Raw genomic sequence first — 19,826 nt, 5'->3', positions numbered from 1 at the left:
TGAAATCCTATTGGCCGGTCTGTTGCCATGTGCTAAGCAGTCAGCAGAGATGCTGCTAACAAATCAAGGAAATGTTCTAATATTAGACTGTATGTTTCTAGGCAGCAGGAGCCCCTGACCTCTCAACTCCGACAGCGTTACGTTCCACTTCACAGAGCAACATAATGAAAGAAGTGGTGTGGAAGTAACTGGTTAAAAATGTTACGGCACTGTAGACAAAATAGCAGCAAACCCCCTCCACGGTTTTGAGCCCACTTGACTGCAGTAACAGACAGACGGAAGGAAAAAGGAGGAGAGCCATCCTCAGTGGAGTTTTTTTCTTTTTTTTTCCTACTTTCATGTGACAGATAAGATGTTGGCTTTCACTGCATCATAGATATCTTTTTTGGAGGGAATCCTCTGGCTTTGTATGCTATTTTACCCTAAACTACACATTTTCTTGTATATTTTATGATGCACATTTTTATGTTTTCTTGTCATTAAGGTGTAATTTCCTGTCAGTATTTGAGGTCCTCAAATAAACAGATTTTACAAGACTTTATCTGCTGAATCTAGGGCAGGATTGCTGTTGCTTCATGATCAGTACATTGCATACATGCAGAACTGGTTCATGTAAAGTTTTTCACTTAGGCTTTACAGTGTTTATTCTGGTTATTTTACAAAGCAATGCATGTTAAATGTGGTTGCAGTTACTCTTTGTTGCACTTTCAAAGGCAGGTTTATGATGGTCTGGACTTAACTGAATCTCTACTGGTGGTTTACTGTGTGTATTATTTATGCATATAACATTATTTATACATATTTATGTTTTTCCTACAACATCTGCATATGGTGGCTTAGTGCCAAGGCTGGCTAAATAAACCCCATTATAAGCAAGGAGAAACCGAAATATATATTTATTCATATACAGGACTGTCTCAGAAAATTAGAATATTGTGATAAAGTTCTTTATTTTCTGTAATGCAAAAATGTCATACATTCTGGATTCATTACAAATCAACTGAAATATTGCAAGCCTTTTATTATTTTAATATTGCTGATCATGGCTTACAGCTTAAGGAAAACTCAAATATCCTATCTCAAAAAATTAGAATATTCTGGGAATCTTAATCTTAAACTGTAAACCATAATCAGCAATATTAAAATAATAAAAGGCTTGCAATATTTCAGTTGATTTGTAATGAATCCAGAATGTATGACATTTTTGCATTACAGAAAATAAAGAACTTTATCACAATATTCTAATTTTCTGAGACAGTCCTGTATATATCTTGCAGCAGATGTAAGTAACATTATTTTTACATATCTTTATCACTCATTTATGTAACTATTATTAACTACTAGATTTATTATTTAGTGACAACTAAAATCTGAAGCATACATTGATCAGGCACAGTATTAATAAAAGCTTTGTATTTTCTGCCATTTAGGGGGGGAAATGTAGTATATATAAGTTTCAAGGTGGATTCCATATACAAAACTAGTTTTTTTCAGCACATGCCACAGATTCTCAATTATATTAGGGAATCAGGTTCCTCTGATAATTCATGCATTCAGTCAATCGGTGCAGGCGGGGCACACCTTGGATAAGCTGTCAGCCCATCACAGGATCCTCTGATTGTTCCTGATCAATATTGATGTGATAGGGGAACGTCATCTCGGTGACAGATACGACTGCAGCCAAGGAAGAGTTGACATGAAGGATTGTATGAGGTCTGGAAAGATGTGTCAGAGTATCATACACACGGCAGATATTTTAGCCAGAGCAAAACACTGCCTCTATGTATGATGCTGTGTTTAAGCTATGTGTCTAAGACATAATTAAATAAACATTCCTAAGAGCGGATTACCTATTTCATATTATTATCACTGTGTGCACATGAGTTTCTGGTATTTTAATCTCTGCCTCTGCTTAATTCTGCATCTGCAAGTGATAAATTTGTCAGTATGAACCGACTCATTTGTGTAATTATTCAACTGAATATGCAGAGTTCCTTCTTTCACAAGCTGTATATACACGTTTGCAAATAAAGTCTAATTACAGATGGATCGCAATTTTCAAACATCATATTTTCCTGTCTTATTTTTCTGTTATTAAGAGACACAATGTGAAAAGTAAAGTAACCTCTTCCTTGGGTACATGTTTAATTGTTTAACACAAATATCTAATCAGCCAATCACATGGTGGCAACACATAATGTAGGCATGGTTGAGACGACTTGCTGAAGTTCAAACTGAGCATTAAAAAAATCTGGCAAAAAGGGATTTGGTTGAGTGTGACATACTTGTTGGTGCAAGACGGGCTGGTCTGAGTATTTCAGAAACTGCTGATCAACTAGGATTTCCATGCACAACCATTTTCATGGTTTACAAAGAATGGGTTGAAAAAGAGAAAATATCCAGCGAGCAGCAGTTGTCTGGACAAAAGTGCCTTGTTGAAGTCAGAGGCCAGAGAAGATTGAGCAGACTGGTTTGAAACTCAAATAACCAACTTGCAGAATACCATCTCTAAACACAACATATTGAACCTTGAACCGGATTGGCTACAGCAGGACACTGCAAAAACAGCCTAGAAATAAGCCTAATATTCCTAAATCTAGTCAAATTTGTCTTATTATGAGCAAAAATATCTTATCCAATGGAGTAATAAATAATTTCTTGACTAGAGAATCAGCAAAATAGTCTGGAAACAGTCTTCTTTTTTCTTAAAAGGAACCCTGGCTATTAAGACATGTAGTCCCTAATTAGCCACAATTGTTCTCTTATACTAAAATATGTTGTTAGAAACACATAAAATAATCTAATTGCTTTAAAAATCTACAATGTTTATCACATATTTTGACCTGCGGGAGGCGCCATGTTTTACCTGCGCAATGCATTCTGGGGGCGATGACGTAGAGCGGTGGCTCTGGGAAGATAAGCCGTGTTAGTTTAACTGGGACAGGTATCTAAAACATAGATGAGCAGCATCTCCCGGCCGTGGAGGCTGACGAGGGAGCCCATAAGACGTCTCGGTTCAGGCAAACTGGATCAAAGTTCTGTGATGCACGGGAGATCTGCAAAAATGATCAATGTCGTGCGCATCTTACCAGTGCATTAGGCTCCTGCGTAGACGGCGTAGCCTACGGCGTAGACGGCGTATGCTACGCCGTAGCCTGCGTAGCCTACGCCGTAGACGGCGTAGCCGGGGCTTTAGAGCCCGCAGCGCACCGCCATCCACTCTCCGCTCTGCGCTCTCCGCTCTGGCCGGGATGGAGACGCCGGTGGGCAGGAGGCACGTTTGGGTGGGCATAGCCCATCCCTGCCGCCCCCCTAAAACCGGCTTCGGTGCTGGGTGATGACAGACCAGAGGCTGAGGGGACTGGCCCGGGACTTTGACGAAACGGGAGGCGCAGACTTCGCTTCAAATAGGCAAGAACATCTTTAATTTAATGACACCAGATCTGGCTGGGGTTTTTATTGTAGCATCGGCTATCTGCTAGTTGAAACGTGTGGTCGGTTAGTCTATCTGAGTTTTATGGTGTTTTTGTAGTTCATGCTGTATGGTGCGGCACTTTTTTTTTTTTTTTTTTTTTTTACTTTTTTGTAGGTGCGCCGTCACCTTAATGTTTAGCTGTGTTTTCATCTGTGTTTCTGGTGCGCCGTCACCTGTTTAGCTGTGTTTTCATCTGTTTCTGGGTGTCAAAACAGTGTACGGGGGTTAGCAGGAGCCACCGTCTGACGTCACTACCCAGAATGTAAACAACAATGGCGACCTACTAGTTAAATTATATTTTCAAATTTTATAAAAACGAAGACATCAACAAGGTTTTTTATATCACATTGTTATAATTGATACCAACATTTATCTTTTAGGACCTACATGTCTTAATAGCCAGGTTTCCTTTTAAAACAAGGCTTTTTAACTTTCTAAGAAATTAGTTTTTGTAGTGCAGAAGACCATACCGGGCGCCTCTCCTGTCAGCTAAGAACAGGAAACTGGGGCTACTGTTCACACAGATTCACCACAAATTGGAAAAAGTTGCCTGGCCTGATGAGTCTCAATTTCAGCTGCTACATTCATATGGTAGGGTTAAAACAGCATGAAATCATTGATACATCCTGCTTCGTATCAATGTTTCAGGCTGGTGGTAGTAGTGTAATGGTGTGGGGGACATATTTGCAGCACACGTCAAGCATAATTTAAATGCTACATGCTACCTGAGTATTGTTGCTGACCGTGTCCACCCTTTTATGACCACAGTACACCCAACTTCCTATGGCTACGTGACTACGTCCAGCGGGGTAACTCAAATCATCTCAAACTGGTTTCATGAACATGACAATGTGTTCATTCACTGTACTCTGATGGTCTCCAGTAGGGCACGTCCGGGACGTGGCAGACCAGGAGGTTGGTAGTATGGAGGTAGATTTGTGTCTTAATTATTCAACCAAAAAAAAGATTGCTTCAATCAAAAAATATATTTTCAATTTAAAAAAATTAACTTAAAAAAAATAATTTCAATCAAAGAAAAAAAGTGTTTGAATGCAAAAAAATATTTGAGACTCAAAAAAATGCATTTGAACAGTGTTTTTCTTTGATTGGAAATATTTTTAGTTTTTTTAGTTTGAAGCAACTTTTTTGATTGAAGTAGTTTTTTTTCACTTCAAATCGAAAAAAATATTTTCAATCAAAAAAAAGTGTTCAAATGCAATTTTTGGGGTCTCAAATATTTTTTTTTGCATTCATTCATATTCATTTTGTACGGAAGAGTATTAGGGCCACTTAAAAAAAATAAAAAGAATTCTGAGAAAAAAGTCAGAATTCTGACTTTAATCTCAGAATTCTGAGAAAAAAGTCAGAATTCTGACTTTAATCTCAGAATTCTGAGAAAAAAGTCTCAGAAAAAAAAAAGTCAATTTAGAATCACCAATTAACCTAGCGTGCATGTTTTTGGACTGCGGGAGGAAGCCGGAGTACCCGGAGAGAACCCACGCAAGCACGGGGAGAACATGCAAACTCCACACAGAAAGGCCCCTGCCGGGCCTGGGAGTCGAACCGGGGACCTTCTTGCTGTGAGGCAACAGTGCTAACCACTAAGCCACCGTGCTGCCCCAAAAAAAAAAAGTTAAAAAAAAAAAAAAAAAAGTCAGAATTCTGAGAATAAAGTCAGAATTCTGACTTTTTTCCTCAGAATTCTGACTTTTTTCTCAGAATTCTGAGATTAAAGTCAGAATTCTGACTTTATTCTCAGAATTCTGACTTTTTTCTCAGAATTCTGAGATTAAAGTCAGAATTCTGACTTTTTTCTCAGAATTCTGACTTTTTTCTCAGAATTCTGAGATTAAAGTCAGAATTCTGACTTTTTTCTCAGAATTCTTTTTATTTTTTTAAGTGGCCCTAATACTCTTCCGTAATTTTGCTTTTTTTTTATTGAAGTGATTTTTTTTCATTGAAAATATTTGTTTTCTTTTTGAAGCAACTTCTTTTTTTGATTGAATAATTAAGACACACATCTACCTCCATATGGTAGCAACTGACACATCTGCAGCATCATATCAATATGGACCGAAATCTGTGAGACACGTTTCCAACACCTTGTAAGAAATAAGGCAGTTCTCAAAGCAAAATATGGTCCAACCTGGTACTAGGAAGGTGTACGTAATAAATTCAACTCAATTCATCTTTATTTATGCCAAAGTAACCAGCCAGTCACACAAATGCAGCATGTAATATATATGCTATAATGAAATGCTATCAAGTTTAAAAGATAATGCTTGAAAGTGCTTTCTACTTGAGTTTGACCTGGATGAAGATGCTCAAACCCGAGGTAGGTACAGTAGGTTAGGACACCGTTTTGTTAAACATAGCAAATACCTTCCTGAAGCACAACTTTTAACATTTTTAAAGCGTGTTCAGCTTTTTAAAACCATTTAACTATAATTTTCTGTCTCGGACAAGTACAAAAATGTACTACAACAGTGAAGAATGTCCAAATTGCTCAATTAAAAGCCGTCAGTTGCTCACCTGCTCTGGTACAGTTTCCTGTGGTCTTTCAGAGGCTGCATGCGCCGTTTTTCTCTGTTATTTAATGCTGATTTATGGTTCCGCGTTACACCAACGCAGGCCCTACGGCGTAGGTTGCGCGTCGCCGCGTACCCTACGCCGAAGGCTACACCGTACACTACGGTGTACTACACTACTAAGTTTGCACAATGCATGGTTTCAAAATGAACTTGCATTCAAAATATTTCTTTATCTGAATATTATATTTAACATTCACAATTACTAAATCTGGAGACAATTAATACATAATTCATATGTAAACTAGATATATTCAAATGTATAATACAAATGTATTATATTTACATAAGTCTTCGTCTTTGAGTGCAAAATACATTTTGAAAACCCCCACATTTTCAAATTGTGCAGCCCTTTCCATACAGTCCTTTTGCAGATGTGGCCCCCGGCCGAATCTAGTTGAATACCCCTGGCGTAGGCCATGCGTCAATTTAACGCGGAACCATAATTCAGGCTTTACTCGTGTAAAGGTGTCATTAAGTAATTTATTGTATTTTCATCGTCGTCGAAACCTGAAATTGCCCACAAGATGTTCCCATTAGTGCGCGGCACCACGTGCAATTGCAATTTTGGGGGATAAAACCCGGCAGCATGTGCCTTTGTCGACTGTCAATCACGCTGTCGCTGCATATTCATGAGACTTGTGGAGCAATTTTTCCCTTAAAGAAAGACAATCTCGTAATAGTCATTAAAGTACCTTTAATGACTAAACTAAACCAAATGACTAAATAAATAAAAAATAGTAATACTAAACATGGATGATTGAAAATCAGACATTACTCTTCAATTGTGTTTCAACAGAATCATTAAAAACAAAAAAAGTGGACACCATGAGGAGGACTCCACTGTTTAAATAAATCATATAACAGCTGGACTGGAATTTAAGAAGAAAAAAAAGCCTTTGAAAAGTAAAAGTTGTTTTTCTCTTAAACTGCATCTAATTACGTCATAGTCTGAGGTAATTAAAAAGAAAGCGTCACTTGTAACCACAATTGCATTTTTGCAAGGATCATATAATCCCAACAATTACCCAGTCCTGCCACAGGATTCATTCTCATGACATGTTTCCTCACAATCTCAGATCTCATGCATCCATTATCTGTACCCACTCACTCCCATTTCCAGCCATAGGGGATCTGCTGGAGTCCATGGCCGGGCCTCTCTAAGATTTCAGAGATGAACTGATTGAATAATGAGTTTATGAGAGATGTCTTCAAAACATCTGATATCAAGTTATTTTTTTCAAGGCCTGCTGACTGTCACAATGCTGCTAGTGATTAAAGTGTTTGTGCTCTGTATGTTTGCTGTATGAAATATATTTAAGTTTTGTTTAGTATAGATGTTAAACAGATTGTCCTGTGCTTAGTGACTTTACAAACTAATCCTAATGACACTGATGAGCACTCGTCATTAAAATGTATATTTTAACATGTGATGAAATGATAAAGTTTATATTTTACTGCATGGTTGATTCATTTTTGTGTTAAACAGAGGCTCCACATAATCTTGAGAATCTTATGCCAGCAACTGTAGTGTCACTTGAGAGTTGAGTTGGGTTGTGGGCAGCAAAGCCATTCATCTAAAGATTTTCCTGACTGACAAAGTGCTGAATGACAAAGTTACACCAGTGGTCAGACAGCCGAGCTTTGGATTTTTTGAATTGCATGGTTTTAAGAGAAGATTGATGGGAAAAACAAAATAGAGCTGCTAATGAGTTACAATCCAGGAACACTGACATGATGAATGTTCTGTTTTCTGGCTCATCAGCAATTCATTTAATATCATATCTTTGCTTCTGCAGCAATGGCAGCATGTTACTATGGTTACGGTCTTAGTTGCTCTAACACTTCATTGTGGTTTCTGTGGTGTCATTCATGTCAGGAACTGGTCCTGTTAGACTTTGAAGATGGTTCGTAACATTCACCAGAATAAGATTCTGCTATGTTGTGAGGCTTTTCCTGTTTTCATCTCATTTCTGGTGCACCAAGCGCTTGGTTTTTAAGGCATTCAAAAATGAAATATGAGATGAACTCTTCATCTAAGGAGATGAGTTTGATTTCTAAACTTTCACTTACTTGTGTTCAATATGCTGATTTTATTTTTTTATTTAATACTTTTGTGAAGTCAGTCATTAAGTTTTTCTTCACAAGTGAAACAACGTGCCATATACAGTATAACAATAGAGAATTAATGTTAATGCTCTTAATAAAAGTTATCTAATTCTTTTTTTAATGAAAAAGCATATTAATAGTCCCATTTAAGAAATATTTGAAAACTCAGGAAAAAAAAACACAAAAAAAACTCATATCAACATTTACACGATAATGTTTATTTTTGAATAATATATGTACAATATATTTATACATACTGTATATATTCAGTATTTTTGAGATCACAAAAATGTTAACACATTTTTTGGGGCTCTAGTGACCTTTATTGAAAGTGGCGAGACAGGAAACGTGGACAGAGAGAAGAGACGGGACAGCACGAGGCTGCAGGCTGGGACTTGACCCGGGGCCGACTGTGTGAGGACTGTCGTCTCTACACATCAGGTACCCGCTCCTCCAGGTGAGCGATACCAACACAGGACAGAAAGAGTAATAAGAGTTGTGTTCACCATCAATGTTGCATAGTTTGGCATCTTTAAAACAGAGAATGTGCTACTTGTCCAAAGGGTTTTCCAGTCCAGGAAGCTGCAGAGAGTGTATATACGAGAGTGAATGTGAATAATTTCCAACACGTATGTGAATTCACGTGTCATGATTTTTTTTGATCCCCACCATTTTATACCAGTTTTTTTAAGCCTGAAAGAGGAAAAAACCTGCCTTTTTATTCCTTCCAGTTGACAGATTTTCCTGACGTCTAGATGAAATGTCCGTTTCATCACAACAACAACGCAGCAGCCCTGTCCTCACAGCCCCAGAGTCTCCAGTTTTACACACTAGCCTTTGTAGCAGATTACGCCGTATGTGAAAAAATGTGGCACCCAGCCCCAGAGTTTCCACGTTTCCCTCATCTGCTGTTCAGTCATGAACAGTTGGTACATATCCCTCTTTGAGGCCCAATCTCATTGAGAGTCAACATTGAGAGTTGAAGTGCCCCTGGTTGTGAAAACACTGCAGCTCCGCCAGGAGCAGTAAGGGAGTATAACAGTCAGCAGCGGTTCAAATTCACAAGTCAGCTCAATAAACTTTGGGATTCACTGTTGGTCCATTCCTCTCTGCACTGTCAACATTTTTAGAGTAAAACATTAAATACAATTGCCTTTATGGGCAATGTTTCACCAGCGTTTCCATGCTTTCTTTTTCATAATGCAGAGATCCAATCCTGCTACTGAATCAGCATCATGGGAATTATAATACCAATATAATAATAATAATAAACCAACAAGAAGTTGTATCCCCTAATTGGGAAATAAAACAGAGCGCTGGTAAAACATTATTAGCTCATTTCTTTCGCAAGTTTAAGTAAATGTATAACATTTGATGATAATTTGATGTAGTGAAGTGGGAAAAAAGGAAATTAAAGCAAGCTGAAGAATGTGCTACGTGGAAATAAAAAATGTTTTTCTCTTTTTTTTTTTTTTTGGTATTCGTTGAGGTGGCTGTCCCTTCAGACAACCAAACATAATCTCTCAAGCAACAAAAAAAACAAAAACTTTCATAACATGTCCCCATCACATAAAAAGTGTTGGTTGTGTGCAAATACTTATGGAAGGATTTCACTCCTGTCACAGGAAAAAATAAAAAGTACAAAGGGATGCCTAACATCAACAGAGCAGAAGAGTATATAATATAACCATTCACAACCTTTATGGAAAAATAGTATTCTCATATTAACAATACTTATAAATGCAGAGCATATGACAATATATAAATACATGTGTTGAAGTAAATTCCAGTGGAGCTTGTTACTGCTTGGATCCAGTTATATTTGTTCCTTCGTCTGCTTCATGGAGCAGATGAGATTGTCATTCTTCAGGCCAAGGCCTGTGGGGGCTCGAGGGGCTCGTGGGGCTTTTCGCTTGGGCCTTTGGACTCCCCTGAAAAGGACATCATAAAAAGACAGGTGTAAAATAATTATCTACACAATAATACACAAAAAGCGTATTCTATAAAGAAGTAATTGGATTTAAGTTTTAATATGTGGGCGTGACTGTGGTGACATTTTCACTTGAGTGGCTTTTAAGACATTTATGGTCTTGTGGCACCTAAAGGGGGCAGCAACGCTCCCTGAATCAGCGCAGGCCACACCGCGGCTGCGGCTTGCACTGCTGCTGTTTAGGTTATCCTGGTTACTTTTAAAAACAAAATATTTTTCTCACAGTGCAGTTATGTCACGAGAATGATCATCACCAGCCTCAGCCATTTCCTGAGAAGAGTCACAAAGAAACATTTCTGCTCATGACCCTTAAACTAAACCCTACATTTCCACTATTGAACTTTATTCTACATTTTACACTGGAAACATTATGCACCTTAAAGAATAAGGTAAACTTGCATATTAATATAAGGTAGGCCATATCATTTGATGTTTATAATTATACATGATATAATACTGCATTGTTTTTATGCAATAAACACGAACCCTAACACTTATTTTTGTCTGTTTATTACTTCACTTATGTAGATTTTCCCTGTCATCCATGAATAATTGTGCCTGAATGTGCATGGCTTCCCAGACAAGGTGGTGGAGGGAAAAATAGACTCACCATACCAGTCTGGCTCTTGGCGTAGTTCATGTGGGCATAGAGGAGCACAGCTGTGTCATTGTGGGCCGCCTCCAGTGCAATGGACAGAGCATTACTGCCATCCTGCAGACATCAAAGCCAAGAAGTAGTGTTAAAGGAAGTTCATCCATCATGAAAACCTTAAACTGAGCAGTTTACAGTTTGAGATGGGCCGCGTGATTAACTTTGGACACTGTTTCCAGTGGTTTCTCTTCCTCTGTGTTTGGGTCATTTGTTCATTTCTATCAGCTCAACTACTGTAGCTCAGCCGGATCTTAGTAATTTCTTTGTTTTTATCCAACAATCCTCTTCTTTTACAGCATATATCAAGCAAGAACTAAAATAAATCCTCTTTATGGAAGATTCTTTGTTTTAATCTGATTTAAGGAGTAATATACACTACCAGTCAAAAGTGTTGGAAAACCCAATTTTTACAGTTTGTTACCGAAATGTATGCTTTTTCTTAATGTGCTCTGAAATAAAAGCATAGAGCATAAACAAGTGATTCAGATCTGGTAGAGCTTGGACTCATGTTTTGGGTTAATATCTTGCTGCAGGGTGAACCCCTGAGCAACTAGGCGTATTCCTGGCGATACTTGGTGCTGCAGGACGCTGCCGTAGCCGTTTTGGTTCAGGGATCTCTCACTCTGTACAAGTCAGACCATGACACGTCTTCCTCCATGGTTGACAGTTGATATCACACACTGATGGATCATTCTGAAATGTACATCATTTTTTAGTTTTGGATAACCTTACCTTTTTTTCAGACGGTTCCGCATTTAACTTTGAAGTTTGATGGACTTGAACAGCAATTCAAAAAACAGTAAAAACTTTGGACCAGTCGTGTAAATTAGGCTTTGTGTTGCAGTTCAAAAAAGTATTTTTTCCGTAATCTGGTTTAGTCTGTATCGACAAAACACATAAAATTCAGAGGGTTTAGTCTGTATTAACCAGTGATTGATTGTTTTCTTTAATAAATAAATAATGACAATAGATTATATAAAATTATGTAAAAAAATAAAATTTTTTTTTTTTTTTAAAAGAGCAGACCCTCTTTCAAAATATTTTCTATATTGTCACATAGTAAATAAATAAATACATTAGGTAAATAAAACCTCAAATAAACCAACGTTGGGTCATTTATTGTTTAACAAAAAAAAATAGAAGTGGTTACCGCATAACTGAAATGACAATTTTGAGTTTTGTCGAGGCTTAAAATAGAAGTTTATTAAACTTAGATCTATTGCCCCATGTTAACATTAAATAACATTTAGCTGCTGAGGCATATCCTGTTTTCCCCCCTTAAAACTGTCTTGAATCCAGTTGTTCTTGCCTAGAACAAAAGATTATGCTTCTTACTATCTGATAATAGACCAAGGGTTGCAGCCAAAACCACACGATTAACTGATCTTTAGCAAGTGTGAGCGCCTCTATGAGCTCTTGTTTTGACAGTTTGCAGGTCTGAAGCTTTCAAGGCGTGTGTTAAAATCATGTGGAGGTGGAAAGACATCAGTAATGAACTAAGAGAATCAACTGTTCTAGCCTATCAGTCTGGGAAGGGTTACAAACCCACATGGAAATCATAAGGTTATAAACCAAACACATTTCAAGCCCAATTTTGCCAGGAGTTCATCCCAAGGTCTGATGGTGCAGTCTTCAGGGAAATTACACAAACTTCCCAAATAATTACCTCTCCAGCTCCACAGGCCTCAGTTAATGTGCTAAATGTTAAAGTTCAGGAGAGTACAAGTACAAAAAAACTGGAGAACATGCCACGAGAAAGCATCTTCTTTCTATAAAGAAGGTGGAAGTACAGCTTAGGTTTCCAAAATTGCATCTGACCAAATCATAAGACTTGTGGAACAATGTCCATTGGACAGACAGTGATAATTCTTGCACCCAACTACTTTCTACACACTGTACCTTATTCCCGCAGTTACCGTTTGTCATGGATCCTGTTTTATTCTTTTTTTTTCAGCAGACTGAGGAGGTGGAGGCTTTTCTAAACACACTCCCCCACCAGTCCAGCTGTGCTGCTGCACTGAAACACAATCCAGGTGCAGCCTCTAACAAATGGCCAACGCATTCTGGCACAAATGTGAACTCTCAGATGTCTGTCTGGCAAGCATCTCTTCAAGCAGCCACGGAGGGAGGCGTGCAGAGGAAGCAACAACAAGAGTTTAGCTTCACAATAAGATTTCAAGATTTTCTCAGAGAAAGTGCATGTTCTGTTAGTAGCTGAAATGATCAATTGTGATCATGTGGAGACAATACAACATCTGTGCTCAATGTTTCCCTTCTTTCTTCAGATTTTTTTTTTTTTTTTTAAATAAGCAGTTGATGCTTATTTGTGTGTGGATCATTTGGTCAAGTGTGCAGACTACTGTAAAGACAACCTGCGAAGCAACGTGTCTGAAATGATTAAATCTGTCAACAGAAGGGTTGCAGCTTCTTCATTTCCACCCCTGTGACATGTGCCAACTGCAGATTAAAAGTCTAGGCAGATGACACTAACCTGACTGTTGGATCTTTAGCTTCCACTTTAAGCTTAATGAGGAAATATCTTCTTTTTTTTTTCTTTTTTTAAAAAAAGGAAAAGTGATGAGAAAAGGAAACAGTGAGGATTAGTTTCCCATGAATAGCTGCTTCCTGAACACAGACTGAGCTGAATCCCAGATGAGACGGCTCTCAGATGTGTTCAGCAGACCCGACAAGAATTCTGAGGTATTTGATTCAGAGAGGAAATTGACCGCTTCTGTCATTTTGTGAATCAGCTGAAAAGCTTCAAAAATGCCTTACATTATCTATAATGGAGATGTCACAGCCTGGCTGTTCCAACAGCAGTCTGACAATCTCAGTGCGTCCGTGCTCGCTGGCACACATCAGAGCCGTGGACCCTTCATCGTCCTGAACGTTTACGTCAGAGCCGCACTCCAGCAGGGCCCGGACCATCTCCTGCCGCCCATGGCTCACCGCTAACATCAACGCCGTCTGGCCTGCCTGCAAGAGTAAAGACACATTTCACTGATTATCAGGATAACACACTTTTTTTTGGTAATTTAGTACACATACAGTACTTATTCAGCATTGAGTAAGTCACGCAGAAAAGTATGTTGTCTGTTTTTCAAGCACAGCCGAGTATGTTTTGACCAGTTTGATGTAGTGCTTCTTTAAATCTGTAGTGCTTTAAGTGCCATGTGAGCCAGCACTTCAGTTCTGGTGCAGCTGTTTTATTTTACTTTACACCAGTTTTACTTGTCAGCGGAGTGACCTTCCCACAGCAAATCTGCTTCAGTGGTCTTTCAGTGCTGCCACCAAAAACATTTTTCACCCTGGTTGTCTCAGTAACCAGCCAGTCTCTCATAGCTCATTTTCCACTTCCTGTATAACAGACTGTTCCTATTTTACTCAGTAACTAACAGTAAATTGAATCTCTTCATTCGATTTTGTGTCATTAGTTTCAGACAGAGAGTCATACAAAAGCAATTTTTACAATTCGTAACATGGGACGTTTCATTCTCCAGAATGAAGAAAACAAAGCTCCGGCACCACATCTTTCCATTCTTTTGGTGAATAAGATGCTTTATAAACTACAGGCTCAATAAAATGCTGGCCAGTGGATATAGTGCATTTAAAACAAACCTAAAATGAGAAGTCTTTTAAAACGCTTTTGCCAGTGTAATTATGGACTGAATTCGGAAATCCCCTTAAGCAAAACTTAACAAACAAGCAGCAAAAAAATGGCCCAATTTTAATTGCAAGCTCTTAAAAATGCATTGTGTGCTTCATGTTTTTTTTTTTTCCTAACAGCAGCATTAACAAGCACCAGTAATTGGATCTTTCATGAGTCATGCCATATATGCAGTCCCATGACTTGGTGGTGCGAAAACCAGTCAGGCGCCTCATGCACTCCACAACGTGATTAAATAAACCGCAAAGATAAAACCACTCAAAAATCTACAGATGTTCATGAATTACTTGTGTATTGCATCCCGCTACACATCCGCCTAATCAAATCTAACCTCTGACCAATTATTCCTCGAGTCTGTTGCACTTCATTACAACATTACGTTACAGTTGCCAAATGAGATAAACAAGAATATTCCCTCAGATGAACTGTTTGTCTTTTTTTTCCTGAAAAAGTAGAATAGATTAAGTAACTGTAACATAAGCTTTTTATGCAGCTACAATACACAGGAGAAGCTTCAACCTTTCATATGATATACTGTATGTGAAAAGTATCAATCAAATGTTTTGAAGGTTTTAAATCTGTCTGCAGTCTTTAAGGAAGTGGATCAGAAAGTCATGGCTGCAGCACAGTTGATTAGCAGTGTTGCCTCACAGCTAAACGGTTTAACCCTGACATTCTGTCGTCAGGACTTTGGTTTGTTAGTGTCAAGATACAGGTTAAATATGTTCTAGTGATACCTAATAAAAGGACTTTTTCTGTCCACATCATTGAATGTTCATTTTCTGCAGCTCCTCCCACCTATGAGGTGCCTCAGGGCAGCATGTTGGGCCCCCTGATGAGAAGATTTCCTTCTCAGGATTCACTAATTACTGTAGTGGTCTATTAAATTAAACAGCATAACTCTTTACTTTATTGTGTTCAAATGATGTATATATAGAAATGTTTTTCAAGTGCAAATCACTTCGGACAACTTTGTTGTTGTTAAATGTACTATACAAATAAATTTGATTTTAACAGTCCTGCAGACAAATCAAATCACGAGCATTACTGTGTATAAAACCATGTTAGAGCTACAACTCTAAACCAGCACCAGGTAGATTAACAATTACAAAAGCACTGCCGTTTCACTGTAGTTCAGGATAAACTATTGTCAAATACACATTCAACTTAAAAATGTGTTTTTGAAAGTACCCAACTTAAATTTGGAGCATGACATAAATATAAACTCTGCTGTTGATGTCAAGTGAGCTACGGTAGTCCTGGAATCACATCATGACAGAATGGTAATAATAATAATCATTATTGTTGACTGAATGTGTAGCTATTCTGAAGGAAAAAACAAACAAGAGAACCTAGTATGACATAAATAAAAAAGGCTGCACCATTAGTTTAAAACATTTGGTTTCTTTGAGTCTAGTATTTCAGCACTTTGCTTGAAAATACATTCATTTCAACATTCATAAATCTGCCTTCAAGTTATGACCGCTCGCTGAACACTGACCAGGACCTCATCGTGCTCTTGAAAGAGCTCTGATTCAGTCAGGATCTGGACAAAGAACATCTGTCCGGGAGTGTCTGGTATCAGGATGGTAATCCCTCGGGTCCTGGGGAGAGCTGGGAGGAGGTCTGGTGGATCGAGACGGCCTCTTAAAGATGCCATCCGGTACCATCAGATTGGTAGAGGAGTTTGGAGACCAAATAATTACCTCAGACTCTTTTTTTGTGTTGTTTGAGCACTTCAGAAAAAATACATACTTGAGGGGAACCACTGATGACCTGCAACTGCAGAAGAATCATGTTGCTAATTTAAGTTGTGTCATCGGTCTGAAAAAATACACTGCAACACTGTATTGTTAAAGGATGAGTTGTGTTTACTCACATTTCTGTCAGCGGTCATAATGTTCTGGCTGATCAGTGTATGCACAGGTACAGTATGATAAATCAGCAAGTTTAGATCTTTTGCCATATGGTTGATTTTAGCCTTTAAGCCTGAAAAGTTCAGGTGATACACACATCACATAAACATTTTCAAAACATTCAACCTATTTTCATTAAAACATATATTATTGAGTTCAAATGTAGTAATTTACTTTGAAAGTAGAATATTTAAACTCTAAAACAGCTTTTATTTCATGTTTCTAGTTTTGTTAGGGGAAGCATTTCAGAAAGGCTGGAAACATCTGAACAGGTTTAATAAGTCTCACTAACGGTAACAAAGTTCTTTTGCTACTGACGTATAGAAGGGATTTTGTCGGTGGCATTTTTAACATTTTTTTTCTCCTGTTAAGTAATTTTTTAAATATTTTGCACAGAGTAGAATGGCGGATCATGGAGGGGCTGCGTGATGAACTGATTACAACTTGCCTGGCTAGCCTTGGCATCCACGTTTCCATGACTGAAGAGCTTCTTGACCACAGCCATGTCGTCTTCCTCCTTCACCGTGGACAGAGCAGCCAGCATGATGGCTGTGTAGCCCGCCTTGTTCTGCTTATCCACAGAACACAAACCTGTAAAGTACATCAGCCTTATTTATCAGGAAATTTTCATCAAAAAAATACTTCACAATAACATAACAGTGCATGCGGGAATTATATTTTGTTGCAACAGATTTAAACAAAGCAGTTAGAACAGGTCTCTCAGTATATTTGCATTTACTCATCTGTACAAATATTGAAACGTTTCAGGACGTTAGTAAAAAATAAATGAAAGTTTTATGACCATGTTATATTTCATTCACTCAAATGTATGTTGTAAATTTTCCTATCAATAAGCATCTTTGTTATATGGATTTTGCAGAAAGACATCTATCACAAACATGTATTATTAAATCAGGAAGAATCTAAATTAATGCAAATACGGCACAGGAGAAAGAAAAAGTTTACTATTGCTAGACTATTGAAGTGCAAAGTTCACAGTTCTTTGACTGACTTTGATTTAAATTTTCTTTAGTGGTTCAGATTTGCAATTTTCTTAAAAGTCTGACCTACTGATTCAGATTTTCATCAGTTCAACATAATTCAACAAGGTGATGGGCTTTTAAGCGATTACCTCTCAAAAGCAAACTAGGATAAAATTAATTGATTCAAAACAGAAACCTATAGAAAATCTATACATCCCTGAAACATTACATTACTGTTTTGGGACCAGAAAACAGAAGTCAACAACTTTTTCCACTCATTTGTTTGATTCAGTGCAGTTACATGGAGTACAATCATTGTTTGGACTGTTTTATTCTTTATTCTCTGACCTGTGTCCAGCAGCAGCCCGACCACCCTAAAGTTAGAGTGGGAGACGCTGTAGTGAAGCGCTGTGTTGCCGTTGCCATCCGTCATGTTGACTACATGCTGCAGGAGCATCGACGACACCTCGGAGAACGCCATCAGGTAGTCAGAGACCCGCGGTGGCGCAGCCATCTTTGCACTGGAGATTCTGAACCACTCAAGCTGAACGGTGTGGGTGCTGGAGAGCTACGGGTGGGGATGAAAAGCACATACATTAAACCCGGGCTTATTTCCTGACCTTTTTTCATGATCTTCGACTATCCTGTTGTTGTCGTTGCATGACGTTCCTGGTGGTTTGTAATTTATGTTTTCCCATAATCAACATATCCTGACATAACAGGTCATAGTCTCACATCTTTTGTCAATTTTAAGTAATTAAAACGTGAAAATGCTATGGTTTGTTCTCCATTACTGATGCACTAGAACTAGTGACCTTGAATGCATCATTGTGATGAAAATGATTTAAAAAGATAAAATACAGAGACGCACCACTTCCTTACTCTTCAGTGTTTCGACGTCATCGTTCAGGTGATTCTTCAGAATGAGACAGGCTTCACGCATTTTTGAGCTAAACTCAAACCTGGGACAAAAAAGCAGATTTGACTGTTTTGGATTTTGTGCTGTAGATTAAATTATTAATGCACAGAACCAACCCAACCCCACACATTTTTTCTGCACCCAGAGCCAGAGCCCCCGCTCCCCATTTTTAAAATGAATAAATAATGATTTAAAATAAAATAAAATATCCATCTGAAGACAATTTGAAACCATTCTTATTATCAGCACTACATATAAATCTAGAGATCATATTAACCCATTTTTTGTGTTGCCCAGAAGACCAACACACTAATTAGGACCGTGAAAACAAAATAAGATGTATTCCATCCTACTTGGTAACAACCTACTTTTCTTTCACAGCATCAGATGAATAATTTGCAGCTCTCAGTGATTCCTCATCAGTGTCGCTCTCATCCAGGTTTATGTTTCTCTCCTCTTCAGACGTTTCTTCCTCCAACGCTGCCTCATCTTCTTCTGTGCTATCCAAGCACTCGCCTTCTCCACTTTCTCCTGAAGAACTTCCTTCTTCTTCTTCCTCCTCTTCCTCCTCCTCTTCCTCCTCCTCACTCGAGGTAGATTCATATCTGAGGGGATACGTAATTTGCAATGAATAAACCCCAACCCTCTATTAAAGGGAACTTTTCCCTTTAATAGAGTAATTGTTTGTCAAACCTGTGACCTGGTCAAACTGTTATTTCCAGCCTCGAGACTATGTGTCGCCTTCATTTTATTTTTGTTGGAGTAAAAATAAAAAAATAGGTTTCGTGTTACTGTTACATACCCTCCATTTAGGATACCAACAAACTGCAGGCTCTTCTTGCCAGCAGTGCGATTCTCACTGGAGTTACTCCCATCCTTCCTCTTCATGATTGATTTCAGCATACCTGATGTCATAAAACAGACATAAAAGGGTCAAAGAGCAGTTCAGCATGCAAACACACGCCTCACACACAACACGCACAACCTACGATGTTAAACCTACTTGTGATACCAGCGGCCATGGCTCATGGACTGCTGTGGTGGATCAGCTTGTTTTGTTTTGATATTGATATTAGTTATTTAAGTGCAAAAAAAAAAAAAAAGAAAAGCCAGAATTCGTCGTCAATGTTCTTGGACTTACTATATATATGAAATAGTCTCTATAATTTGAACCAATATGACCTAGATCAGGGGTCGGCAACCAAAATGTTGAAAGAGCCGTATTGGACCAAAAACACAAAAAACAAATATGTCTGGAGCCGCAAAAAATGAAAAGTCTGGTATCAGCCTTAGAATGAAGGCGACACATGCATGTTTCTATTTTAGTTAGAACTGGGGGAAGATGTTTTTTTCTTTATGCACTTCGAGAAAAAAGTAAAAATGTCGAGGAAATAGTAAAAATTTCATGAAAAAAGTCGAAATGTCGAGAAAAAAGTTGAAATGTCGAGAAAAAAGTCAAAATTTCGAGAAAAAAGTCGAAATGTCGAGATTAAAAAGGAAAGGAAAAAGGAAGAAAAAAGAGAAAAA

General features: G+C 38.1%; 1 protein-coding gene across 5 annotated transcripts in view; it reads right to left on the bottom strand.

The window, feature by feature from the left end:
- Positions 1-8,374: 8,374 nt before the first annotated feature.
- The window catches only part of kank3 (KN motif and ankyrin repeat domains 3), a 34,356-nt gene continuing 22,904 nt past the window's right edge, over positions 8,375-19,826 (bottom strand). For 2 of the 5 annotated variants that reach the window (XM_061738568.1, XM_061738569.1), the window contains 9 exons: positions 19,102-19,204; positions 18,668-18,904; positions 18,252-18,342; positions 17,729-17,948; positions 16,842-16,988; positions 13,590-13,786; positions 10,773-10,874; positions 10,386-10,432; positions 8,375-10,103 (listed from right to left, as the gene is read on the bottom strand). In XM_061738568.1, the coding sequence (XP_061594552.1) occupies positions 9,989-10,103; positions 10,386-10,432; positions 10,773-10,874; positions 13,590-13,786; positions 16,842-16,988; positions 17,729-17,948; positions 18,252-18,342; positions 18,668-18,904; positions 19,102-19,204 (1,259 nt within the window). In that variant the 3' untranslated portion in view covers positions 8,375-9,988. The remainder of the gene's footprint in view (positions 10,104-10,385; positions 10,433-10,772; positions 10,875-13,589; positions 13,787-16,841; positions 16,989-17,728; positions 17,949-18,251; positions 18,343-18,667; positions 18,905-19,101; positions 19,205-19,826) is intronic. The other 3 variants (XM_061738573.1, XM_061738571.1, XM_061738572.1) reach the window with 3 other exon arrangements.

Source organism: Cololabis saira, chromosome 13 (assembly GCF_033807715.1).
Source record: "Cololabis saira isolate AMF1-May2022 chromosome 13, fColSai1.1, whole genome shotgun sequence".
NCBI classification, from domain to species: Eukaryota; Metazoa; Chordata; class Actinopteri; order Beloniformes; family Belonidae; genus Cololabis; species Cololabis saira.
The sequence above is the reverse complement of the archived record's forward strand: the minus strand, read 5'-3'. Positions and strand labels throughout refer to the sequence as shown.